General features: G+C 37.1%; 1 protein-coding gene across 1 annotated transcript in view; it reads right to left on the reverse strand.

Moving 5' to 3' along the window:
• ATAD2B (ATPase family, AAA domain containing 2B) overlaps positions 1–23080 on the reverse strand; it is a 65207-nt gene that overhangs the window by 16707 nt on the left and 25420 nt on the right. Inside the window, exons 15-22 of the mRNA XM_014956884.1 lie at positions 20180–20312; positions 18114–18300; positions 17264–17449; positions 16476–16611; positions 15967–16163; positions 13352–13511; positions 9590–9712; positions 4834–4971 (exon numbers count right to left, since the gene is read on the reverse strand). Of these exons, the coding sequence (XP_014812370.1) occupies positions 4834–4971; positions 9590–9712; positions 13352–13511; positions 15967–16163; positions 16476–16611; positions 17264–17449; positions 18114–18300; positions 20180–20312 (1260 nt within the window). The remainder of the gene's footprint in view (positions 1–4833; positions 4972–9589; positions 9713–13351; positions 13512–15966; positions 16164–16475; positions 16612–17263; positions 17450–18113; positions 18301–20179; positions 20313–23080) is intronic.

The raw sequence follows: 23080 nt of genomic DNA on the forward strand, positions 1-23080 counted from the left end.
ACAGAAACTTTACACCAAGTCTTTAAACAATTTTGAAAAGGGAGGAAGGAGTAAGATATATCTGAAAGGTCTGAGAACTGTTTTTTTTTTTTACACCACTCGTGCATACCACTCTAAGGAAAAAAAAAAAAAGATATTTTAGAATAAGTCATAAAAAAAAACTTTTTAGAAAAAGGTTCTCTTTTTACCATGTTTATAAGAAAGGTGGCAATAATGCTTTCAGGAAAATCCCCTTAAGAAGGCTGAACAATCTTGCATTACTAAGTTAGGAGATGAATAACAAGAGAATACAAAATAGTCACTGATCAGGTAAATTGTAGGACCCTCTTTGCCCTCTGTCAGAGAAAAAGACATTTGATTGGTTTAAGGGGCAGATATTTAATAGTGATGAAAGAAAATTTCTTTACCACTAGATATCACTGAGTCCAAAAGTTTGATGGGATCCCAAAAAGGAACAGGCAGTCAGCATTTGTGACTGCTAAAAGGCATTTAAAATTTGAAGAATTACAAAGCCTGTGGGTTTTAAAAGAACTGTTAACCAACTCAGAATCAGCTGAGACGGTATTTCCTTCAAACTAAAGCATGCCAAAATAATTTTTATTTCTCAAATATTTGTGACTTCCTTTTAAAGCACCTGGTGGAAGCCTGCATCAGATAAAGGAGATCAAACTGCCCTCATCCAGGATGCCAACTCCTACACTGCCCAGAACAAAATGGTAAAGAAATAAAAAGAGACAGTTGTCTCAGCTCCAATGTCCTCTAAGGACAAAGGTGTCCTCCAATTCCAGAAAATCTTTTTTAATGGTGTTTGTCAAGTTCCAGTACTGGCCTCTATCTCAAGTGAGAATTAGTCCTAGTCAAATCCCTTTTCTGGAGAGCAGGAGGAGAAAGAAAACAGTAGCAAGTGTAGGATTTGTGACAAACCAGCAGCAGCTACTAGGATCTTAATGTTAGCGTCTGGGTGACTGTTAATATGCCAGCATCCAAAATCTGAATCCAAATTCAGAACTAGTCCAAAAGGCAGAAAATAGTTAAAACAATAAAAGCCATATGGCATCCGGTCTGCCACGTCCTTTGATAAGGCATTTCGGCAGTCGTGGGATCACGGACACTGCTGTAGAGGAGAGGTCAAAGAAGAGAGACCAAACAGATGAACATCAGACAAAGACTATGAATAAAACAGTTTCTGAGCAAGATTACAAACAAAAGATCTTTTCTTTCTAAAAATCTTTTTTAGAAATACCCCTGCCAAAACAAAACCTCCTTTCCATTATGAAGCAGAAACACATAGCTTTGTGTCAATATTATTTATTTCGGAACTAGATTTTCTGCAGCAGTTTTTTATATCTTTGCTTGATCTCCCTACAGTTCTCTCCGTAGACACCATTAATCACTTCAATTATTGGGAAAAGTTAGTGGTTTGTTTACTTCATATTTCATAAAATGACTTTTATATAAAACATACTTTAATACTTCACATAGCACAAAATATTTTAATTTTCTTATTTGCTCCAAATGCCATTTTCACAGCTATCATAGTCATCATATGGCATAAAAGATATCTTCTCTGTGAAGAAAAAATAAAATCTGCAGTCTATCACTACAACATATTATTAAATACTGCAAAAAAAAAAAAAGGTAAGAATGTAAAACCAAATCTTCCCCATACAGTTTATTTATATGTAACACTAAAGGAAGCAACCGCAAGACAGTAAAATAATATGCAACGTGCTCCATCTACTGTCAAAATAGAGCAGTGGGACAAAGTTTAACTATACAGCATCCCAATAATTAAAAAGATGCTAATGTTTTATGCACTGACGTGTATCTAAATGACTTGGCAATGATTAATTTACCAGACACACCAAACTGCACGTTGCTGATAGTTTCCTTTTCCACACATGTACATTCCAAGGCGAAACGAGCCCCTTCGCTTCGGTGCCCACTGACAAGAGGTAATGGGCACAGGTTGAAATACAACACATTCAATTAAAAAGCAAGAAAAATAAATTATTGTGAGAGTGGCAAAGCACTAGAAGAGGTTTCCCAGGTACGTTGTGGAGCCTCTGTTTTTGGAGATATTTAAAACACAGCTGGACACAGCCTCGAGCAACCAGCTCTGAGCAGGGGAATTAGACTAGATGATCTCCCGAGGTTCCTTCAACCACAGCAATTTTGTGATTCTATGCTCATACAACTACTTTTATCAGGCTTTTGACCTATGTCCTGTTCTAAATTCTCACCAAAACACTTGCCGTTTTCTCAAAATATGCAGCCAATATGGAAATATTTTAAAATTATCTGCGGCAGAACTCTCCCAAATGGATTTTCAGCAACTTCTAGCAATGCAATACTTCTAAAACTCATCTATACTGTGATATACCATCACAGTACACAGGTGTACCTTCAACAAGGGAAATGGAAGCTGCAGGTTAAATCTAACTTAGGAACACGTATCACCATGCCCTCAAATAGAACAAATATTTTGTGCCATAAAGTTTCATACAAAATACATAACCACAGAAAATAAGCCAGCACATGATAAATTAGCTCTCATTCTCCATTGTGGCAGTCCTGCACAGTAAATAGGGCTCTACACTGGGGAAGTCTGCTGCACTGTCTGTAGTCAACTCTGGTTTTAGAGAAGATGATGACAATTTCTTTTAGGGTTTCATAGTGTTTCATAGGAATTGACCTTTTACAGTATTTTAGAAAACAGCTACAAAACAAAGGTCCCAAATTAATGTATTCAGGAAAACAATATTACGATTAGATTATCTACAATTTATTAAGGAAAAAACCTAATTCAAGTTCACATAGCAGAAAAAATGTAAGATTTTCAGAATTATTAATTGGAAAGTACAATCCTGTGCAATTAAAATACACGAAACATTGTCTTGTTACTCTGCTTGTATAATGCTTTATAGTCTTAAAAAAAAAACAACTTAGTTTTTGACCATAAAAACATTTCCACTCTACCTCTAAAATCATCTCTGTTCAGAAATCCCCTCTCTAAAGTAGTTTCTTCCATTTATACAATCACAATCCGCCATATAATTTACTGCTATATGAGCTGCCCACAATCTGCTCTGTTCTGTTCTCACTTCACCCCTGCTCTTTCCTCCTAACACCCACCTAAGACTGCATCTCTTCCCAATTCCCAGTCTCTGAGTGTGCCCATGCACTACTTGAATCCCCTCTGCAGACTTCTGATTGCTCATCAATTCCTGGTTCTCTCTCTTGATTACTAGATGCATCGCATCCTTCCTGGACCTTTCCCAGACTAAGCCTTAAAAGGCACATTTTCATATGATCGTAGGCCCAAACACCCCCAAGCCTCAAATTTTCACCTAAATCCTAGCAGGAACAGAGCCTTAACGCTAGCTCTTTTTTTATTTACTCAGAGGAACACTGGCAGTTTCTTTTGGTCGACTGTCACTGCACCCACAGCATCAGGTGGAGAAGAAATTTGAGGTACCAGAGCTTCTTTTTATACAAGTCACCAGTAATGGCTCTTTCTCTTCCCAAGTGATGTCTGGCTTGGAGGTCTCTAAAGCCCACCGTCTGCTGCACAGCACACAGAGGCAGGAAAGTGCTCTGTGGATCAGCCAGACTCAGAATCTCCATCTTGGATTTCATAGGAAACTTAAAAAGATGAAATACTGAGAATTCCTTCCCTCCTCTCTCTGTTTTTGCACAAGCTGCCAAATGAATAAAGAACAGCTTGGATCCACATCATCAATTTATTATATAACAATTTATTCAAGCCATAACTCTGTTCAATTGACTTTAATTCCTTTAACGGAAGAAATTACAGCTTCAGGAAATAAAACCATACACCTCTAATTAATTAAACTATTTGACATCAACACTATCATTCATACAAACAACATTCATCTCTGGGCAGTTATCACCATGCCCAGAAAACTGTTTCTCACCAAGGAAAAGTACCATGAAGGAGAGCACGAAAACCAATGAAAATCTGTCAGCTCCAATTTATCAGTTTGCCTATTAAGCTATAATTGATAATGCTACTAATAATATATTAATCATGGATTGCACACCTCCAGCAGGAAAGCCATGCACAACTATCAGTATAACCCTCATAGTTACTTTCTCTTATAGTCTTTATGTTGTTTATAACCAAAATATCTGTTGTGTATTTACCCATTCTAATCAACTTACCTCTTGAAAATAATTAGCAGTGCCTCTGATTACCTACACCACAGTTAAAAAGCCACTCCTCAAAATTCTAGAAATTTCAGTCAATTAATTGGGCTAATCCAGTTGGGCTGCAGCGAGAGTATCTTAACATCCTCCAATAATGGGTACCGACTATTGAAAACCAGGTGCCATAAAGGGAAATAAAGTTAAATTTGCAATCTCTTTTCTAACTTTTAGCATGATACTGTACATATTGAAGATAGGAAGTGAGTAACTATAGCACATGTGAGAGTGTATGAAGCAGGGTGTAGGTACGTACCTGTGAATGCACATGCACAGAGTAAACAAATCTTAATGCTCATCAAACAGATAGAAGTGATTTTCTCATTAGATCAGTCGTCTTATACTTAAAGTAGTTTTTTTACAAATAAAATGTAATATTCATATTATATTAGAAAAACATTCTTTATCGCAAAACCAGAAATCCTGCTTCTTTACAACTTCTTGGGTGTTTTCAGGTAATCAGAAAAAGAGTACTGCCTAAAGTTTCATGTTTCACACCTAAAATTACTTCTGGAAATAATCAGTAAACAGCAGCAGCAACACATATGAAACGTTTGCCACTGAAAGCACCTTTGCTTTTGCCCAGTGATTACCCATGGTACTCACATGCACATTTATTGGCTGAGTTGGGCCACACCGCCATTGTGGGTTTCTGTTTGTTCCGAAACGCCTCTTCAACTCTGGCTTCTGTTTTCCGTACAGTGGAACCATGAGGATTTATTTGTTCTGCTGTTACCGATAAGCCTGCATACAGAAGATAACCATACCTATTTAAATAAACCAGGCTGCATAAAACCACTGAATTTCAAAAGAAACGTTAGAATACCATGCCGCAATAAGAACACATCAATTAATATTTAGCTGGACATCCGAAAGAAAGATTAAAATCAAGAATATTTGTTTTCTACTGACAAAATAACTTAGTGGTTGCACGGTCTTAAAACTGTCAGCTCTGATGGCTCAGAAAAATATGACTGTCTCTCACACTGGGGTCCCCAAAGATCGCACTCTTCTATCCATATTTCCTCTATAAAGCAAATTCTTATTGACAGTTTCAATTTTTCCTAATTTTAAACAGATGATTTAAAATAAGTGGCAATTCATAATGGCATAGTATGCCATATCAAAAAGAATATCTGAGTAAAAGCCTTGTATTGTCACCATGATCTATGTTATGTAAAACGGATCCATTTCAGAGTCAATATGAGCTCTCAGATTAAGAAAATGCAATTCTGCTTTTAAAAAAGTCTGTTTGCTTTCTGTAATGTAAGTTCATCTCAGCTTCTACTATTTCATAGGGTTTTTTTAAATTAAATTTTAAAAATGCACATTTTAAAGACATAAACGAATCTCTGAAGTTTCATATTTGTGAACTAGAATTTCCTGTCTATCCACTAAGACAGTCTTCAAAATGTCACATCGTGCCTCCAAGAGTAACCAGAGCCAAGCGACCAAGAGGTGACAAGAAGCTCTAAAATTGATGGAAGCAGAAATTAACAGATGCACAAAGGAACTCTCACCTAACAGTTAATAGTTACAGAAACAAAAGTTTCTAGGTGCCATTACAAATACTTTAAACTGCCTATCAAACATATTTCATTACTTAAAACATCCACTTCTACCTTGTTATCTCCTCACTTCAATGAGAAGTGGTAAATAACCTATTTTTTTTTGCTATTTTTTTTAATTTACCAGCTTAGAACTTGCTAACCATTCATTTACAGTCTTTCAAGAACAGCACCACATTTCAGTAATACAAGAACAAGAAATTCTAGTTTAAATTCTAGATAATAATTTTATTATACAGTTTATTACTCTGTAACACTGCAGTACTTCTTTCGAGATTGGTGCCCAATCTCAGTACTAAATAAACATGGCAGATCTGTCAAATAAAATAGAAAAAAATGTAGAAAAAAAAAGTGATGTAGAAAATACCTTCAATTTTCAAACTATGTAAGATTGCTAAATAACTTGCCAAGAGAAATTTGAAGAAAATGGATATAGAGCCTTTTAGCCTTAACCCTCATCTTCACTATCCTGGAAATAAATTAAGAGCTAATACATGGCACAATTCAGAAAATCAATGGCTTCTCAACTCAGTAAGGATTAAAAAGCCTACAGCACGTCACTTGTCTACCAGGCTCCCCTGCAATTCCAGACAGAAACACTTCATAATATTTCCCCAGAATCTATTAGAAGCTTCATGCAGATCAGCTTGTTCAATTCCATCCAAATTTCATGTTGAAATGCTGAAGTCTTTCCAAATGTAGCCAAGAAAATGTTGGCCAAGACGTAACTGAGGGACACGTTCTTCTTGTCAGAAGAGGAATTTCCTTTCTGATGGCCACAGCCACCCACTCTGACTCAACCTGGAACTGCAACACTATCTTGACCTCTTCTGAGAAGGTATTAATACAAGTTTTATAGTCAGTTCAAGAACTGTTAGTAGATTTGCATGATAAACCTGGACTTTTTTCCTCCCATAGTTCACTGTTTGAATTATTACCCTTCTTTCCCAAGAGTCCTGTTGGCAAACTAAGAATTTTAACGCTGGTAAGGCTTGAAGGTACGATCCTGTATCAAGCTGAGTCCAGACATACATGAAGAGAAACGTGGACACTGAGTGGGTTTTTTTGCCCCCATCACACTTTACATGTCCTAGTCCAGAACTTTTAAAGGGCGATGAAAAGGGAAACTGAGAGTACTTTGAGCTGAACAAAAGCCTGTTGTGCATCATACAATGAAGCACACTCACTGGAACTTCAGTCTAAACGTTCATTCAAGGCCTTGCTTGGACATCTCTTGTTGATATTAAAAAGAAGTACTTTAATTCCCCACCACTTTGTCTCCTACACTGGTCAAGCAACAAGGCTGGCTGCCCAATTCAGCATGATTTCATTGGGTAGCTCCACTCAGGCAAACAGCCTGGTATAAGCAACCACTCTTGCATTTAGGTAACCAGTTGCACAAAGCTTCTGGACAGCAAAAGACATAGTTTACACCACTTAAACAGTTTTCCCCAAGTATTTCCTCCTGAAACCTTCCATTATTTCAAAATATACTCTTATTATGAAGCAGAGGAGAAGGAGGAGGATCTGGGGATCCCTTCTATACCTGACCATCTGGTAAATAATCCAAAGAAGAAACCAGAAATCCCTTAATAACCCTGTGGCCAAAAGAAGAAAACACAAGTATGTGCCTTTGTATGCCTTGTCCAAAATGTTCCAAAACAGGATACATGTCGAAGTCCAGACCAGTAGAAGCACTGTGATTTTGCTGATCTGCTATCTTGCTGAGCATATTCTCTTGGGCAAAACAGGAGTAATGGCAAGGTTGACCAGCATTCACATCCCTTCCATCCATTACAGTGACCAGTGCCAAGACTATGTGCCTGAAGTGCCATCTTCTTGATGTTCTACACCACAATCTTTACAAACAACTCCTGATCCACGGATAGGACAATCCCTTGTGCTTGCCTTACAGCATGATGTTTCCTCAGACCCCAAGAGTCTGATATACTTTTCTTTGTTCATAATCAGTTAATCTAATACAACTTCTTCCATGCATTCCATACCTCCCGTCCTCGCTAATCCAGTAAGCCATCCTAGCCTTCCACACTCTGCAGCTGGATCAGCTGCAGAGCTTGTCTGTTCTTGAAATCATCACGATGTGGTTCCAAAAACATGAGCATCTTTGCAGTGTGATCTGTGACACTACAGGTTTCCATGCCAATGTGTAGAGCACGCTTTGAAACCTTGTGGCATGTGAGCTGTCACTCACAAACAACTGGTACTGCCAGTCACCTACCTATATCCCAAGGTCCACCAACCAGCATCTGACACCAATAATATCTTCTTCTTCTGATTTAAGGAGTTAATTGCATGACACCATCAGCCTTAATTACAACTTCTGAAAACCCACCTCTTTCAACAGAGTTTTCAGGTTTTGCCCCCAGAAATATATATTGCTTGGTCACTGCCACAAAGAGAAGGGCAGCGTTCCAGTTAGCTCTTGCGAGACTTGCAAGGAGGGACGTACAAGCTATATAGTCACTCTCTGTAACAAAAATCTCTTACAAACAGTTACTTTAACCTCGGAAGCAATAACCTTTAACAATCATGGGGGACTCATAATGGATAATTAACTGAGCATAGCTCTCAGTGTGACACTAAGGCCAGAATTGTGAATATTCTTATACTTCTAATAGAAAAGTACAGAGGAGAAATGAAGGCATTATATTAGCTCTATTCTACAACCACGGTGAATTACAATTGGTTCTCTTATCCGCAATTCAAGACACACACTGGAAGCTTGTGCAGAATTTAGACAAAAAAAAATGCATGACTGAATGGAAAAATAAAAGGAACTGTATCCATTTAAACCTGAAGAAGAGAAAGCCTACAGATACTTCCATAGTTCAAAGAAATTTATTAATAAATCTACTGAGAGAAGAATTTCAAGAACCGGCAGCTATAAATTAAGACCAGCCAAATTCAACCTATAAATCAATTAATGCAGTTTTTTTACCAAAGCACAAAGGCAAAGCAGGAAACAAGTTGCCAAGACAAAGCTGGAATTATTGAAATCAGTAATCCCTAAATCAGCATGAGATTTTGTTCTAATGCTATAGTCCAGGGATTTTCAACCTTTTCCAACTTTCAGTACTTTAAAAATTTTCTGTGGAGGAACAGAATCTTTCATGTAAACAGAGCCCTGCTGGGAATACGTTTGGGCTTTTGATTACCTTTTGTGGTCATCTTAGAAGCTGCCCACAGACTTGGAGGTCTAGGGACCACAAGTTGGAAACAGCTGCTCTAATTTAAACAAAAACTAAGTCACTGATGTCCTCTAATGTAGGGGGCTATAATTCCTGGTTCTGGACCATCAGATTGTCAACCTCGTGCTCCCCTCAATGTGGACGTCATAGTTTCTTAATCCAAAAAATTAACTGATTGTCACCAAAAGTACACCTGTGCACGTGCCAGGGTGAATTGAAAAGCCACTGTTTTAAATGCCACTCTCCCTAACCGTAACTGTTATTACACTGCATTACATACAGCTCTGGTTTCAACATGTCTTCAATAAGTACAGCAATCCCAACATTTACCCGTTCAACACGTTCTACAAGACTTTTTGTACCAAGGGGCAATGCATCCTTCTTTTGCAAAGAAGGATGGGGCCTTATCAGACCAGCTGGAAAAAGCAGACAAGTTTCAAGCTCAGTCACCTTTTAGCATGTACTGCCTGAGTCCAATATGGAAATATTCCATATTTCATCTTAAATTTAAATTTTTATATGGACATTTGTAAATTCTGCTTTCTGCCCCATATACGTTGTGTTATGATACAAGATGTTACATACCTCTTTTTCTTCTCGCTTCCTTAATTTCTTCACACATCTTATTAAATTCTGGATCCAGTTCAGCAGCAATGATAGCATGAGCAGTGTCCTTCAAAGTACAAGCTCTATGTCTGATTATTTTATCTAGAAAACAGGACAGTACGCTTGTTAACTTTATCACAATTATGTAAATTCTTTACCATTTCTATGTTGTTCTGTATTGTACATTACAACACTGACAGAAGTAACTGGGAAATACTACAAATGTATGAAAAAGTAGATGGATCAACACCACTGCATCCTCAAAAATCACAAACCAGGTATTTAAGACATAACAGGAGTTTTCAGAAGTACAAATTGTTACTTTACTTAATAGTAGCATTTATAAACAAATGCAAAAAGTAAGTGATGAACATAGCTAAATCAAGTTGCAATCCTTAGAAACTTGCTAGAACCAGCAGGTATACCAGTTTCTACAGACAAATCTACACAGTATAAGACATTACAGTGCAGAGAGTCCCAAAAGTAACAAGAGACTTGTCCAGGAATTAATTTACCCACTGGGGTCTAGGAACATTCATACAATTATATAGCCTGCAAAATCACACTGGATGTCTCCCAAATGTGCAAGGTAGACCCGGCTTGCTTATATTCCTCCCCCGTTCTTTTTTTAACCTTAAATTATTGCTTAATTTTCATTCAACAACTGCTAGAAAACTCAAAATTGTCCTAAAACAGATTACTTTATTGCTTATATTGAACAGCTACTTCTCATTCAGAAAAAATGGCAAGAAACAAGCCTCAAGTCTGCTACTTTTTCATTTTTATTTGGGGAACAGGACACAAAATATTGCCCACACTGGAAGCCTAAATGCAACTCATGAAAAAAACATTTTTCCAGAGAAGACGGGTTCCCATACCTTTGAAGCACACTGTTGAGATTTGAAAAGTAAATGCAACAAAATAAGTAAGCCCATATGTGGAGAAAATTGCCATCTAGAATGTTGCTTTTCTATCAAACCTACAATACTCATTGTTGGCTTTTAGCACAAACATATTTAATTTGTCAATTCATCCATACTGAATTACTTTTTCCAGTTGATGGAGGTACTTCAACAGGAAACATCAACATTAATGTCTACAACATATTATATAATTAGCAGACTTAATCTGTTCTAATAATCACTAAAGACAACAATTAAGAATATCAGTGAACATTTATTAAACAAGGATTATAATTCTAGACACAGCAAATTTTACAGCTGGAAAAACTGCTGAGTGAAAAAGAATATCTGGTATCCAGCTCAAATAAGCCCTACATATGTTTTCTGATGAAATCTACCGCCACTTAAATCAACTGGAAACTAGAAATTTTTATCCCCATATGTTTGTGAAGCATTATGTTTTATGATCACAAAAAAACCACACTGCATTCTTTGCAGATGTAATTTTGCAATACTAGAATTTAAAGTGTTGGTCAGATAATAAAGTTTAAGATGCCCTCGCACAAGAAAGAAAAAGGGGGAAAAAGAAGAAGAAAAAAGAAAAATTAAATCAGGATTATTGACTGAACTACTACTTTCCTCATATCCTATAATGGGCAAGACTTTCCCACAGACAGTGCTTCAAAGAGGCAAATACTATTACGTCTAACACACAATGCTTATGTTTCCATGTCTTTAAGAACACTTCCTGGTCAAACAATATAAGGGAAAGAAAAAAAAAAATCCACTATCTTACACTATAGCCTACTTGAATTTTTATAGCAAAGTACAAGGGAAAAAACCCAAACAAGCCAAACCCCAAAGAAGTCTGTTTTGAATATCTGTACTGCATATAAAGCCAGCTGGTCTGGTACTCCAACTGCCTTTCCAACTGAACAATGGGACAGAAGCAAGTACACTATGATTCTTCTGCGAATGCAAGTACAAAGCAGAGGTAAGCACATATGCCCAGCTTTAAAGAATGTGAACATTTATAGGTTAATATTCAAGTCAATGCATCTGAAGGCACGGAATGCTTACTCAGAACAGACCTGATGTGCTGTTTCAGCAGTGTATTTATACAATAGCTCAGGAAATCTTGCATGCCAGAAGAGCAATACATCATCAGTTGTTGACAATGCAGAGCACAGAACTATCGTTCATTACCTACTCAATGATGAGAAACTCCAATCCAAATCTTCACCTAGAAATAGCCAGATCCATTTCTCCCACCTCAGTCCTGATGACATGGAAAACCAAAATATCCCTATTTTGGTTCCCTACTTCTTAAAACTCTTTCTCTTTGGACAAGCTCAAAGAAAACTTCTGCCACTAAATGTTCCCCAAGCTGTCTTTGCTGCTTTATGTTTCTGCCACACCAAACCTGTGACCAGTGGTGTTTATGCTCCTGAGCAGAGCTGACCTTACAAGCCTGTAGTCCCACACCACCTGCACTGAAACTTCAAAAAACCTCTTCAGACTACATTTCCTAGAACGAAACAAGCAAGCCCATAGATGCGAAGGGCCTACAAATGAGAACAAAGGGTGTATATTAATGCCAATTTTCCCAAAAGCCCATCATTATGTCACAAATAGACGCCAGTCCCATGCAGGAGGTATGTCTCACAGTTCTCATCTCAACAGGCGCTCTTCAGAGACACTCAGGGTCCCAAGTGTCCATCAAGGCTTTGATTAGTTCACATCAATTACGCATTAGAAGTTCTCAAAAGCGTGTTACCAAGAACACAGAAAATCTTTTGCTGCGCATCATCCATGTCCTTTTTTTAGTTGTAAAACTAAAATGCATCATAAATTGAAGAAATAAAAGTTTATCTTCTACAGATATGAACCAGCACTGGGTTCAAAAGGCAATTTGAAACAAATGTAGATGTTTGACCAGACTATACTGTATCTAGTCCACACATAAGAACTTTGCAAAAGCCTCACAAAATCAAAAATTTGAGAAGCAAGAAAAATATAGAAAAATCAGGCTTTAACGTGGTAAAATGATTTCGCAAGATTTAATGAGAAACTTTTTAACACATATGACTGCACTTGCAGATGGACCCACATTTCCAAGTACCACTTCTATGAAATACAACTACATTAAAAGGGTGCTTTGTTGTTGTTGTTTTATTGACGAAGCTGCCAATAGAAAATCTTTCTTTTGGCAATGTACACAGTAAAGCGGCCCTAGCGCAGAGTACACAAGATGTTCTTTCCTTAGTTTTGGACATGAACAGCTTTTACATGCATTTCAATCTACAAATTCCATTTTAATTGAAAGCATCCCATCACACTTTGTCAAGACAATACCTTCTAATCTCTCTTAATCAGCTGCAACTGACTTCTTTGCCTGGTGATTTATCCTGTTCTATTTCTATCCCCTAATACATAGTTCTTAATTTCTGTGGGTGAATTTCATGTTCTAAGCTAATGTGGAAGTAACGCGGGCCACTGCCAGATTGCGTACAGCATTCTCTACAGAGCTCTCCAAATTATCTTGGGATTTTGTTGCGTATACAAAGTCTATTCACTGAAAAGAAGCTATCAAATTCAAAAAGGAACTACAAAACCTAATTTATTAGAAAGCAAATCTGAATGCTGTAGTTCTCCTGCTCTAACGATATCCCTCAGTGGACCACATGCCTCAGAACACTGAAAACACAGATCCTTAGGACTTGCTTATCCTAATTATCACACAGCATCCAGTTTATTTTAATGCCTGAACAATAACCAAATATATGACTAAATACCAGGCTTTCCAGTTTAGGCAGGCCAAAATGAAGCAGGTCCTTACCTCCAGGATCTTTGTCTGGATTGTACTCCAATGCATTGCTGCAGATCAGGTCAATGTCTGTTAGAAAATCCTTGGCTGTTAAGTAGTTGTGTTTATCAATTTTGGTTATTACTGTTGACAGGTCCATTGGCTCTTTGATAACTTCAAGGTAATCTGAAACCTATAAACAAACACCATACAGAAATGACACAAGGCCATCTGCGTTCTATTTAACATTGCCAATTTCACATCTTTATACTCTTACTTATTCCATATGCTTACCTCTAATACATCAATTAAACATTAACTAACAAACTTATGTTGAAAACAGAAGTTTTATCAGACTAAATAAAACACAGGACTTGCAAAGCTACTTTTTCTTCAGTAGCTCACCAATTTATCTTTCAAAATTAATTCAATGGTATTTTTGAGGCAAAACATTTTAACATAAATGTATTTTTAATTTTATCTAGATTTTTTTTTTATAGTGTTATAGCACTGTCTTGGGTTAGAAAAGCAAAATCCATCAGCCTAATTCAAAACCCTAGGAAAAACTAGGGAAGTTACATTTTGTTCACCTTGTAGGCAGAGTTCTCATTAAACTCAACAGTCAAATTATCAGCTTTTAAATATCTTCTATTGAATAGTTCTTTCAATCACTTGTTCAACAAAAAAAGGCAGATTGTATTGACTGAAGACATTAGACTGGCTGTACAGAAGGACAGTCTAAACAGAAAGCCCTGTGTCAGAGTTCACTATGAGCCCGACTCGTAACTAGAGATTTAACATCCACTAGGGTACACTAAAAGTATTTCATGTAATTAATGGTACCATAAGGGCCTCAAGCCTGATAGTCAAATGCATCAGCACAGCAGCTGTAGCAAAGTTCAGGAAAAAAATCTATGAAATTTTTTATTTACTTCCAATGAAAAAACCTATACTTGAATGTTTCAATGTGATTAAGATTATGATCAATTAAAAATATTGGCAGCCTCAGAAACAGTATTGTGTTTTTTCTTTTGAAATCACCCACATATGACGGCAGCTGCCAAAATACTGAAGACTTAAATATATATTCAGATCAAGCCATAATGCCTCCATAAGAATTTTTTTTTAAATAAAGTATCTGTAGACATCCATACAAAAATACATTACAACATAAACTAGCGTTAATGCATTACTTCAGTGGTCAGCAGTCTGTCACCTAATCCCTTAAATACACACATTGAACTTTATGACGAAAATTGAAAATGGCAAAAAGTCCCTTGTTGTCTCCCTTTATGGGAACACGATGATAACTGGTTCAGTAATCAGAAAGCCAAGCCATGGGCTTTCTTTTCATTGCTGCTGAATTAGTCAGGAAAATCCTTGAGTTATCAGATTGCAGCATCCTCTGCAACGCAAGTAGGAGTGGAACAAACTTATCACATTTTCTAATGAAGTCAAGCAGACAGGCTCCTCTAGAAAAGGATAGTCCTGTTCTTAAATGCACCAAGTGGATGGGAAAGGATTACATTTAATTTTTAGTGATGTGATATATTAGCAGCGGTTTTGGCAAGTCTTTAAATAACAAATTCACATTTCGATTCTCTCCATCTGCAAAACGAGGATGGTAATTTGTTCTTACTTTATGTGCCCTTTAGCCCTCAAGTTCTTTGGGGAAAGGAACAGCCTTTACTATGAGTATGTAGAGTTTCCTACAATAATGAACCTCCCAAGCAGTTCCATAATAAAAATCAAAGTTACTGCTCAGACCATGCTCATGCTGTAAGTTGCCACGTTAAAGAGCTCTCGTCAGCCTTTCAAAACCAGTCAGCTACACAGCACTATGGAAAGAAAGGACCACATGGGCCTACAAAAGATGCCTATTCTACCCTGTATTGAATTTGTTCTGCAAATCTGCTTTTTCACAATGCTGTACTTCTCATGTCCCATATTCACCTCCTAATCATTCATTCTCTTTTCTTCAGAAGCAATAAAACATATTTATTTTTAATTAGCGAGTTTGCAAAGCTTGCAGTGGGCCAGCGTCTGATCTCAAAGTCAGACCGAACATAATCCATTTCATATAGCAGCACCCAAAAATAGATTTGCAGATCGAACTGTCTCATCAGTTAGGTGTGCACACTCCATAATCGACCAGTTAATGCCTTATAATGTGCTACCATTTGTGATTAATGGCATCCACAAGCATTACTGCTGAAATTATTCAACAATACTATTAATGCTGAATACATTAGAGAACACAGATCACTTTCCCAATATTATCATGTCTATGATTACAATGTTGTAAAAGCTTTTATTAAAGAATTATATTTATGGTTTGAAATATTTCAAGAGCACTGGTAGGGATAGGAGTGGTGGCATTTTTAAATGCTGGTTTCAGTAATAAAATTGAACTAAACATGTAAGATTTTTCAATAGGTCACTGCTATAGCCAAAAAAACATGCTCCAACTCCTCACATCAGATCATGAGGCTGTGACTATCTCACCAGCTAAAAGCCAGCATTTTAGATTGGAAAGGTCACAGATCAAACATCTATTTCTCTTATTAATGCATCCGTTTCCTTTTTTTAATATATATTCTTTTTCTAATAGTTTCAACTTCATTGTTTGCACATTACTGAAACAAGACCTCTTCAATATCCACCGGTTTGCTGAAGATGTTAAAGCGTTTGTCTGTGGCCAGCCTCTTGGTAACATCCCTGAGAAACAACCGCAGCTCTCTCAACGTGTTCTCCTCCTGGTCCTCCATCCGCTGCTTTTCTGCTTCCGACAGCTCCCGGGCTGGGCAGGGCAGTGCAAGAGGAAGAACTTCCAGAGCACGAAGAGCTAGGGAAAAAAACAAGACGTCAGACAATGGAAATATTAACAAAACAGCAGCTCTTGGGAATAGGCAACTCCAAATTTCATTATATATTTAATCTGCCTCATTGATCTAACCATCTCTGCATCCTTAACCCCACAGCTTCCCGATTTCCAAAACTGGTAACTGCAACCCACAAAATTTTTCTGGGTATTGATTAACACTGTCAAATGTTATTTACACTAACTGTCATTTACTCAAACCTTTTTAAAAAGTAAAACATCACAGAAAAAAACATTCAGATCACATTATTATTGGTTTACTGTAACTTAGTTTACCAGCCTGTTTCCTTCTTGGTGGGGGCATTGCTGCCTCATCAAGAATTAAACCTTTGAAAAATCGCCATCTGTCTTCTTCGCTTGGTCTTTGAATATAAAAAACCTCTTCATACTGGATTCTGAAAATACATTTCACCTAAAAAAAAAACAAAACAATGATCATAAGAAAATTGAGCCCTCACTCAAACATACATGGTTAATGACCACGTTAAAACACTAGTTACAAACTTTACAAAATTGGCCACAGGAGAGAAGACAGTAAACTCCACCCCAAGCTGTGTACACAGCCTAGGGAAAACAAGTACTTGTATTCTCACTGAATTTTCTGTAGTAACTAAACTTGCAGTATGCCGTGATCTTAACAGTGGCCACCTCTACAGTGAAAGATAAGAAAGGGCAGGATAAAAAAAAAAATATAAGAGAAAACGTTGAGGAGAAAAACAGGAACTTCCCTCCCCCATCCTGAACCTCAGAGGATGTAAAGCTACAGGTTAAGCCTTTAGACTAAATCTGCATTTAATTACGCTGGAGTAATTTGTCAAAATGAACAACTGACAAAATGAACAATTTTGTCTTCTCAGCAAAGCAGCTTGGAGATCATGAAAATCGGTATTATGGATGTACATCCCTCATTACAGAAAATTAGAATCATTTAATTAATATTATATTTTCAGTTCGACATACTTTTAAGTTAGAAAACCAGTGCAAAACAGAGTATTTTTACATAATCAGAACCTTCTGAAGAGCACACAGCTCCCTAACAACGCTTCCTTCCACAGGAAACTTACCTCTTCAGGTAATTCACTGTACATGGACTCAGAGGTAGACAGTAGAAATATAGGGGAGAAAGATGGTATGTCTTGCAGCAAAGTTAGAAAAGTAGCTCTCACAGTTTCACTGACAGCTTCCCACCAATCACCAATATGAGGCATGTAAACAATACTTGGTACTGTTCTTCGAGCTTCGCGAAAGATCTAATTAAAAGAAACAGTGGTATTTAAACTAAGAAAGTAATTATCATCACTTGTGAGTAATAAAATTCTTGTGGAATAGGAAATGACTCAAGTTTGTGGCATTTTATATACAAATGTTCCAGCAAAACAAAATTATCTAATGACAAAGGCTTTCTCAACAACTGTTTGTCACCGTTAGCTGCATCAATTATTTTATGTCAATGTGCCATGGAGAGTACAAAACAACTACTTGTCATCCGTGTTTTAAAAACTTGCTTAAACTGAACAATCAAGATGAAAATTAAACTGGTTTGCAACCCATGCAAAACGCACCACAAACTGCTTCGAAACCTAAAACATTTAAAACCAAGCAATTGAACCCAGAACTACAGCACAGCAATTCATACACAAGCTAATAAAATGAAAATCTGGAACAAGATTAATCTTACTTGACATTAGGTGTGTGACTGAAGGGGCAAGCTAAAAAATGTAATTACTCTCACCAGTCAGCAGAGAGACCTCAATCACCCTCTAGAGACTCCTTTCTTTTCAACATGAAAATAGAAGGAGCCTATGAAAACCTGGCTTTTTAAGTTGCATTCCAGTTAGCTGCCTTTATATGGATTCAACAAATCTGTTCCAGAATGACATAATTTACTCATTACAAGAGAATCTGAAATGTCACCTGTGCACACGACTCTTCAGGCGTTTTGGCACTGACTGAATAAAGTGCTGGCAAATCTAGCCTGTGGACAGAGAATTTTTCAAGAGTGTGCAATAGTGCTGGAGCAAGGTGCGAAGTCTGACCCGAACCCCTCTCTCCAGATAGCAGTAATCTTGGTCTGTAAGAGGTTGGCTGGTGATAAGCTGACCTGCAGCAAAACAAGTTACAAAATAGAATTAACAAGCTGTTGTTATCAATGGATTGATATATATACTAAGATATTTCTTTTAGAATCCAAAAGGCCTTCAGTAATAGGTAAGTTTCCGACAATAGCCTTTAAAAATTCAACTAACTCCAGTATACCTCAACACTACGCCAAGTCTCAAGAACTCGAGCTTTGTCTGTTCTTTGACCTCAAAACAATTTAATTCAAACTCATCTGTGCAAAGCTTTACGCATATTAAATTCACAAACACTTTAATTATAACCAGTTCATTTAAAACCAATTCCTCCATGATATAAAGAGACTTAATGGACTTTCAGTGAATATATCAATTTAATCCTGTCTAGTTCAGTCCTAACTACCAAAACATCTCTACCTCTCCAGGTCAATTCATTCATCCCTTAAAGTGCTACCCAACATTTCAATGCTTTAGTTATTTAAGAAATAGGATCTGAAGTAAGATTGAATAAAATCACTATTCATCTTCTATTCTAACATATTTATACACTTCTAGACAGAAAAAAGATTTTGAAGGGAGAACTGCAAAGGTGAACTTATTTTTTGCTTTTGCTGTTGAGAAGAAACCCTATGGAATCCATACAAGGATTTCTGGGGTTTTGTGTTAGTTTGTTTTGGGAGATTTTGCCCCATTTTGCGGACAAGTGGACATGAAGAGAGAACACTAGGTTCTTCCAATAAAGGTCTTTTCCTTTTATAGAAAATTTATTATGAAACAAGAAAGTTTTAAAATTAATTTGCATTTTCTCTCATGAAGGCATTTCTATCTGCACATCAATCAGCTCGGGCAGTGAAACAAGACTGGCTGGTTTTACTCCAGGTTCAACGTTTTGTAACAGCTATGAACATTGCTGACCTTTGGCTTTTCGTGCTGGTGGTGGTGGTCACACACACAGATAGCAACCAAAAATGCTCAGAAAGGTAGATTCAGGGAGGCTGACATCATTTAGAAAAATAAGTACACTCTTCAAGATTATTTCATATACACACACCAATGTTTCGGTTTTGAGTTCCCCCTCCTGCCCTCACAACAAAAACTGAACTTTGGCATTAAAGTACTTGACTATATACCTCAAACTATTTGTATTTAAATTCTTATTTTTCAGCTTAGATTTCCATAAATGCTGTGCTGGCATCACTCTTTAGCACAAAACTTTTAGCAGTTTTCCACAAGATGGCTCTACTAAACAGTACTAGTGCTGAACAGTTTTCCGAATTTTGCTTCCTTTATTTAGCAAATTCAGAATGCAGAACCCACCACACAAAGTAGCCTAAAACTATTCTTAAAACAAAGCAAAGAAATGTTAGCTTATTATTGTTAATTATTATAGCCAGTCCAATTTATACAGGAAAGACTCATCCAAATTTCACACACGCTTTCTAAATTCCCATTTCCCAAAACTTTCTAGGAAAAACAATGAAAAAAAGGTATTAGAAATCCTACTGCATTAATTATATAATATTATATGATTATATAATCATATATATATAATATACGATTACATATCCCAAAAAAGGCAAATGTCTCCAAAATATTCCTAAATACCTCTCCTTCCAGTTCTTAATCTTTCAAATCAAAATGGCTTTTTAAAATTAAGAATTGCTGTTAATATCCTTACTTCTAAGTGACACCTGTCTGTTGCAAATATTTCTGATTACTGTGTCTAGGATGTGGCCTTTCCTAAGACCATTCACATATCCAAAACTCTTGTTCATACACTTACATGTTTGCATTACAGAACATCATTCCCACCACAAAGCAAAAAAATCACCTTTATTACCTCTCCTGATGTAAGAATTTCACTATTTTATTTATCTGGTTATACGCATGCAGAAAAACACTCACATTGTAAAATGAAGGTAGGGTTTATGTATAGCAGCTGATGACTGTTTCTTTGGTGATCCTGAGTGACAGCTCGTCTCAAAAATTGATGAAGCATTCTCATCTTCACTATCATCTAATATTAGACTTGGTACATCTGTTCCAAGAAATATATTAATTAGAACCTTATCACTTCTAAGTACACACACAACAAATAAGAAAAGATATTACAATTTTCTTCATCTAGATTATAATACGTTTTCAAATGTAGAAAAAAAAATTGGTTAAAACTGTCTAAATATCAGAACACAGTATAATAAGTACTTACTGCTTCAAAACCCAAAACAAATTAAAGATTGTAGAAGTCTAATCATGATTAGAATTTATTTTTTTAAAACATCAAGCAGAACAAGTTCACAAATACAACAAATGTTTAACTTGTTTTTATTTCACAGCTAGAGCTTTTTCAAGAATAAAGTTATAAAATCTGTAATTCCTCAGACTATATAGAATTTTGTACTTATTTATTTGTTCTAAGTGCCTAAATTTTAAAAGGTACACTTCTTTCAAACTTATTCTCAGCACGACTACCTAAACAATGTATGTTTATGAAGAATTGTTTTGCACCCTCTGATAACCTGCCAAAGAATATCAAACTACTGTTTGTCAAAATCAGTTCAATTCATTCCATGTTCATATACTAAACCTTCACCTACTTTAATTCCTTTGTTAATGTAGTAGCTTAACGAACTGAAGTACTTTCTGTATAGGCTTTCAGAAACAAAAAGCTAAAGGACTGATTGCATTCAAAAGACACACTGCAGGGACAAACAACTGCAAAAAATAAATCGGGCATTAAACCAAAACAACCAGTGGACAGTTGAAAATCAGGTACAGCTAAATTAGCTATCAGAGCTGCAACAGGATTAAGAGTAGGTTGCTGTGATTTGACAATGGGAAATAAACAGCTCCAAGATCTTTATTTCCCCCAGGAAAGGAGTTCAGTTGATGTTATTCTACGCAAGCCACTCGTTCTCATTCCCAAAGAGAAATCAGTCTGCAACAACGGGATGGAAATGGTCACAGCCACTCAGCTGTACAGTAAGAGTGGTGCAGAGACCAGGTCTCCTGAGGAACAGAATGCTCTGCCACGGATGGGTGGCATTTCCGAGAGCAGCCCAGAGTCACTGCAGCACACTGCTGTGGAGGGCAACCACCAGGCATCCTAACAGAAGCTCAAGTTGGCCACAGCCACCTAGGAAAATGGACCACCGTGAAATGAAAGTGTGAGATCTAAGGGTTACTTCTCAAATAAACAATTCACTGTATGATTTGCCCGATTTAGATGAAGCCATGGCACAGGTCCCGCTACACTGATCAAACCACCACCACAGGACAAAGGCACTAACTTCAAGGCAGCGTTAAGTGTTGGACAGTGATGCCATCCAAGAGCCAGGCATCTAGACATACGTGCCCAGGAAAAATTGGTAAGAGACAACAAAGGTTCCCTTGGTTGGTTGGCTGTGTGATACAAGAAACTGGATTCAGAGTAGGCTGGGCAGGAATAATATTCTGCTGGTACGATGGGACGAGGACGCGTCACCTCCCTTGGCAAGGCATGATGCAGTCACACACCTGACAATCACTTCTCAGGGGGCAAAGATTAAAAAGGTTGCAGACCCCAGCCAGTGGCCAAAAGCTAGTACACAGAGGTAAAAGCAGAACAGAAGCTGCTGGACATTTAGCTCTGGGCAAGGACAGAGGCCTTCAAAACAACCAGACACAGACTGGCTTCTCTAACTGCTCGCTGCAGTCCCTACGCAGGCCTAATTTCTGCTCTACCAAATGCAGACCATCAGTAATTTCTATGCCCATGCACTGGTCACGGTGTTTGCTTCATACAATATATAATCATTAAAAACCCATCTTTTAATCCTTCTGTGGCACCCTTTGCTTGAGCATCTGATTCACAGAATTACGAGGAAGAGAAATCATGAGTGAACTGCAGACAGGTAGGAAAATAGATTTGCAGATTGTAAGCACACCAGTAAGCATCTGCCATATACCTGAAAATAAACACATACCTTCAGAAAAACTGAAGCCCTAGTGTGCAATCTACATTTACACTCAAAATCACCCTACATGAATGTGGATTTTGCTGTTTTTTAACACAGATTAAACTCATTACTCAATATTTTCTTAGGTTTAAGGGGGTAAGGAAAACTAAGGTAGAGAGGAAACTTCAAAAGAAATCTTACCTCTTACATCTTCAAAATTGATTATCTACAAATATTTAAAAGTAGCCATAGCAGCAGAATTATCTAGTAAAACTACTATTTAAGTCAATGAATGCTTCCAAACTCACTTTGTTAGCAATAATAAGCAGTAATAAATAGGAATGTAAAGAATGGAACCAAAGAAAATATTCTGACCTGGACCTTTACAACAGAGACACCTAACTCAATTCTTCAACAATAATGACAATCTTCAAATTAGGCATTACCAACAGGTTAACAGTGTAAGAGAGAGACTTAAGCATCTTAAACAACTTTGGCTGCAAGAACCTAATATGATCGAGGGAGCCTAATATGATCTAAGTGCAGCTGCAAACCAGCTCACTTCCCCCTACCCACCACCACATGCTCCTGGGCCCCATCTCGTGCCAACTCTGACACTTGTTAAAACCTCCAGCTATCCCACAGTCAGCAGAAAACTAACCCGACAAAAATACATCATTTTTGGATGAGTTTTCTGGCTAAAATGTTTTAACAAAGGGCCTGACATACTAAAGTAAGTGCAAGGGATGGAGCAAAAACGCACAGCTGGGCTGGAGGAACTGCAGCAGCCAGTACAAGGATTGGCTTAAGCTGCCTGAGCTGCATTCTCTGAAAGTGTGCTCTGGAATAGGAATTGAAAGAAAGTCAT

This window comes from Calidris pugnax, unplaced genomic scaffold (genome assembly GCF_001431845.1).
Source record: "Calidris pugnax isolate Ruff unplaced genomic scaffold, ASM143184v1 scaffold171, whole genome shotgun sequence".
NCBI classification, from domain to species: Eukaryota; Metazoa; Chordata; class Aves; order Charadriiformes; family Scolopacidae; genus Calidris; species Calidris pugnax.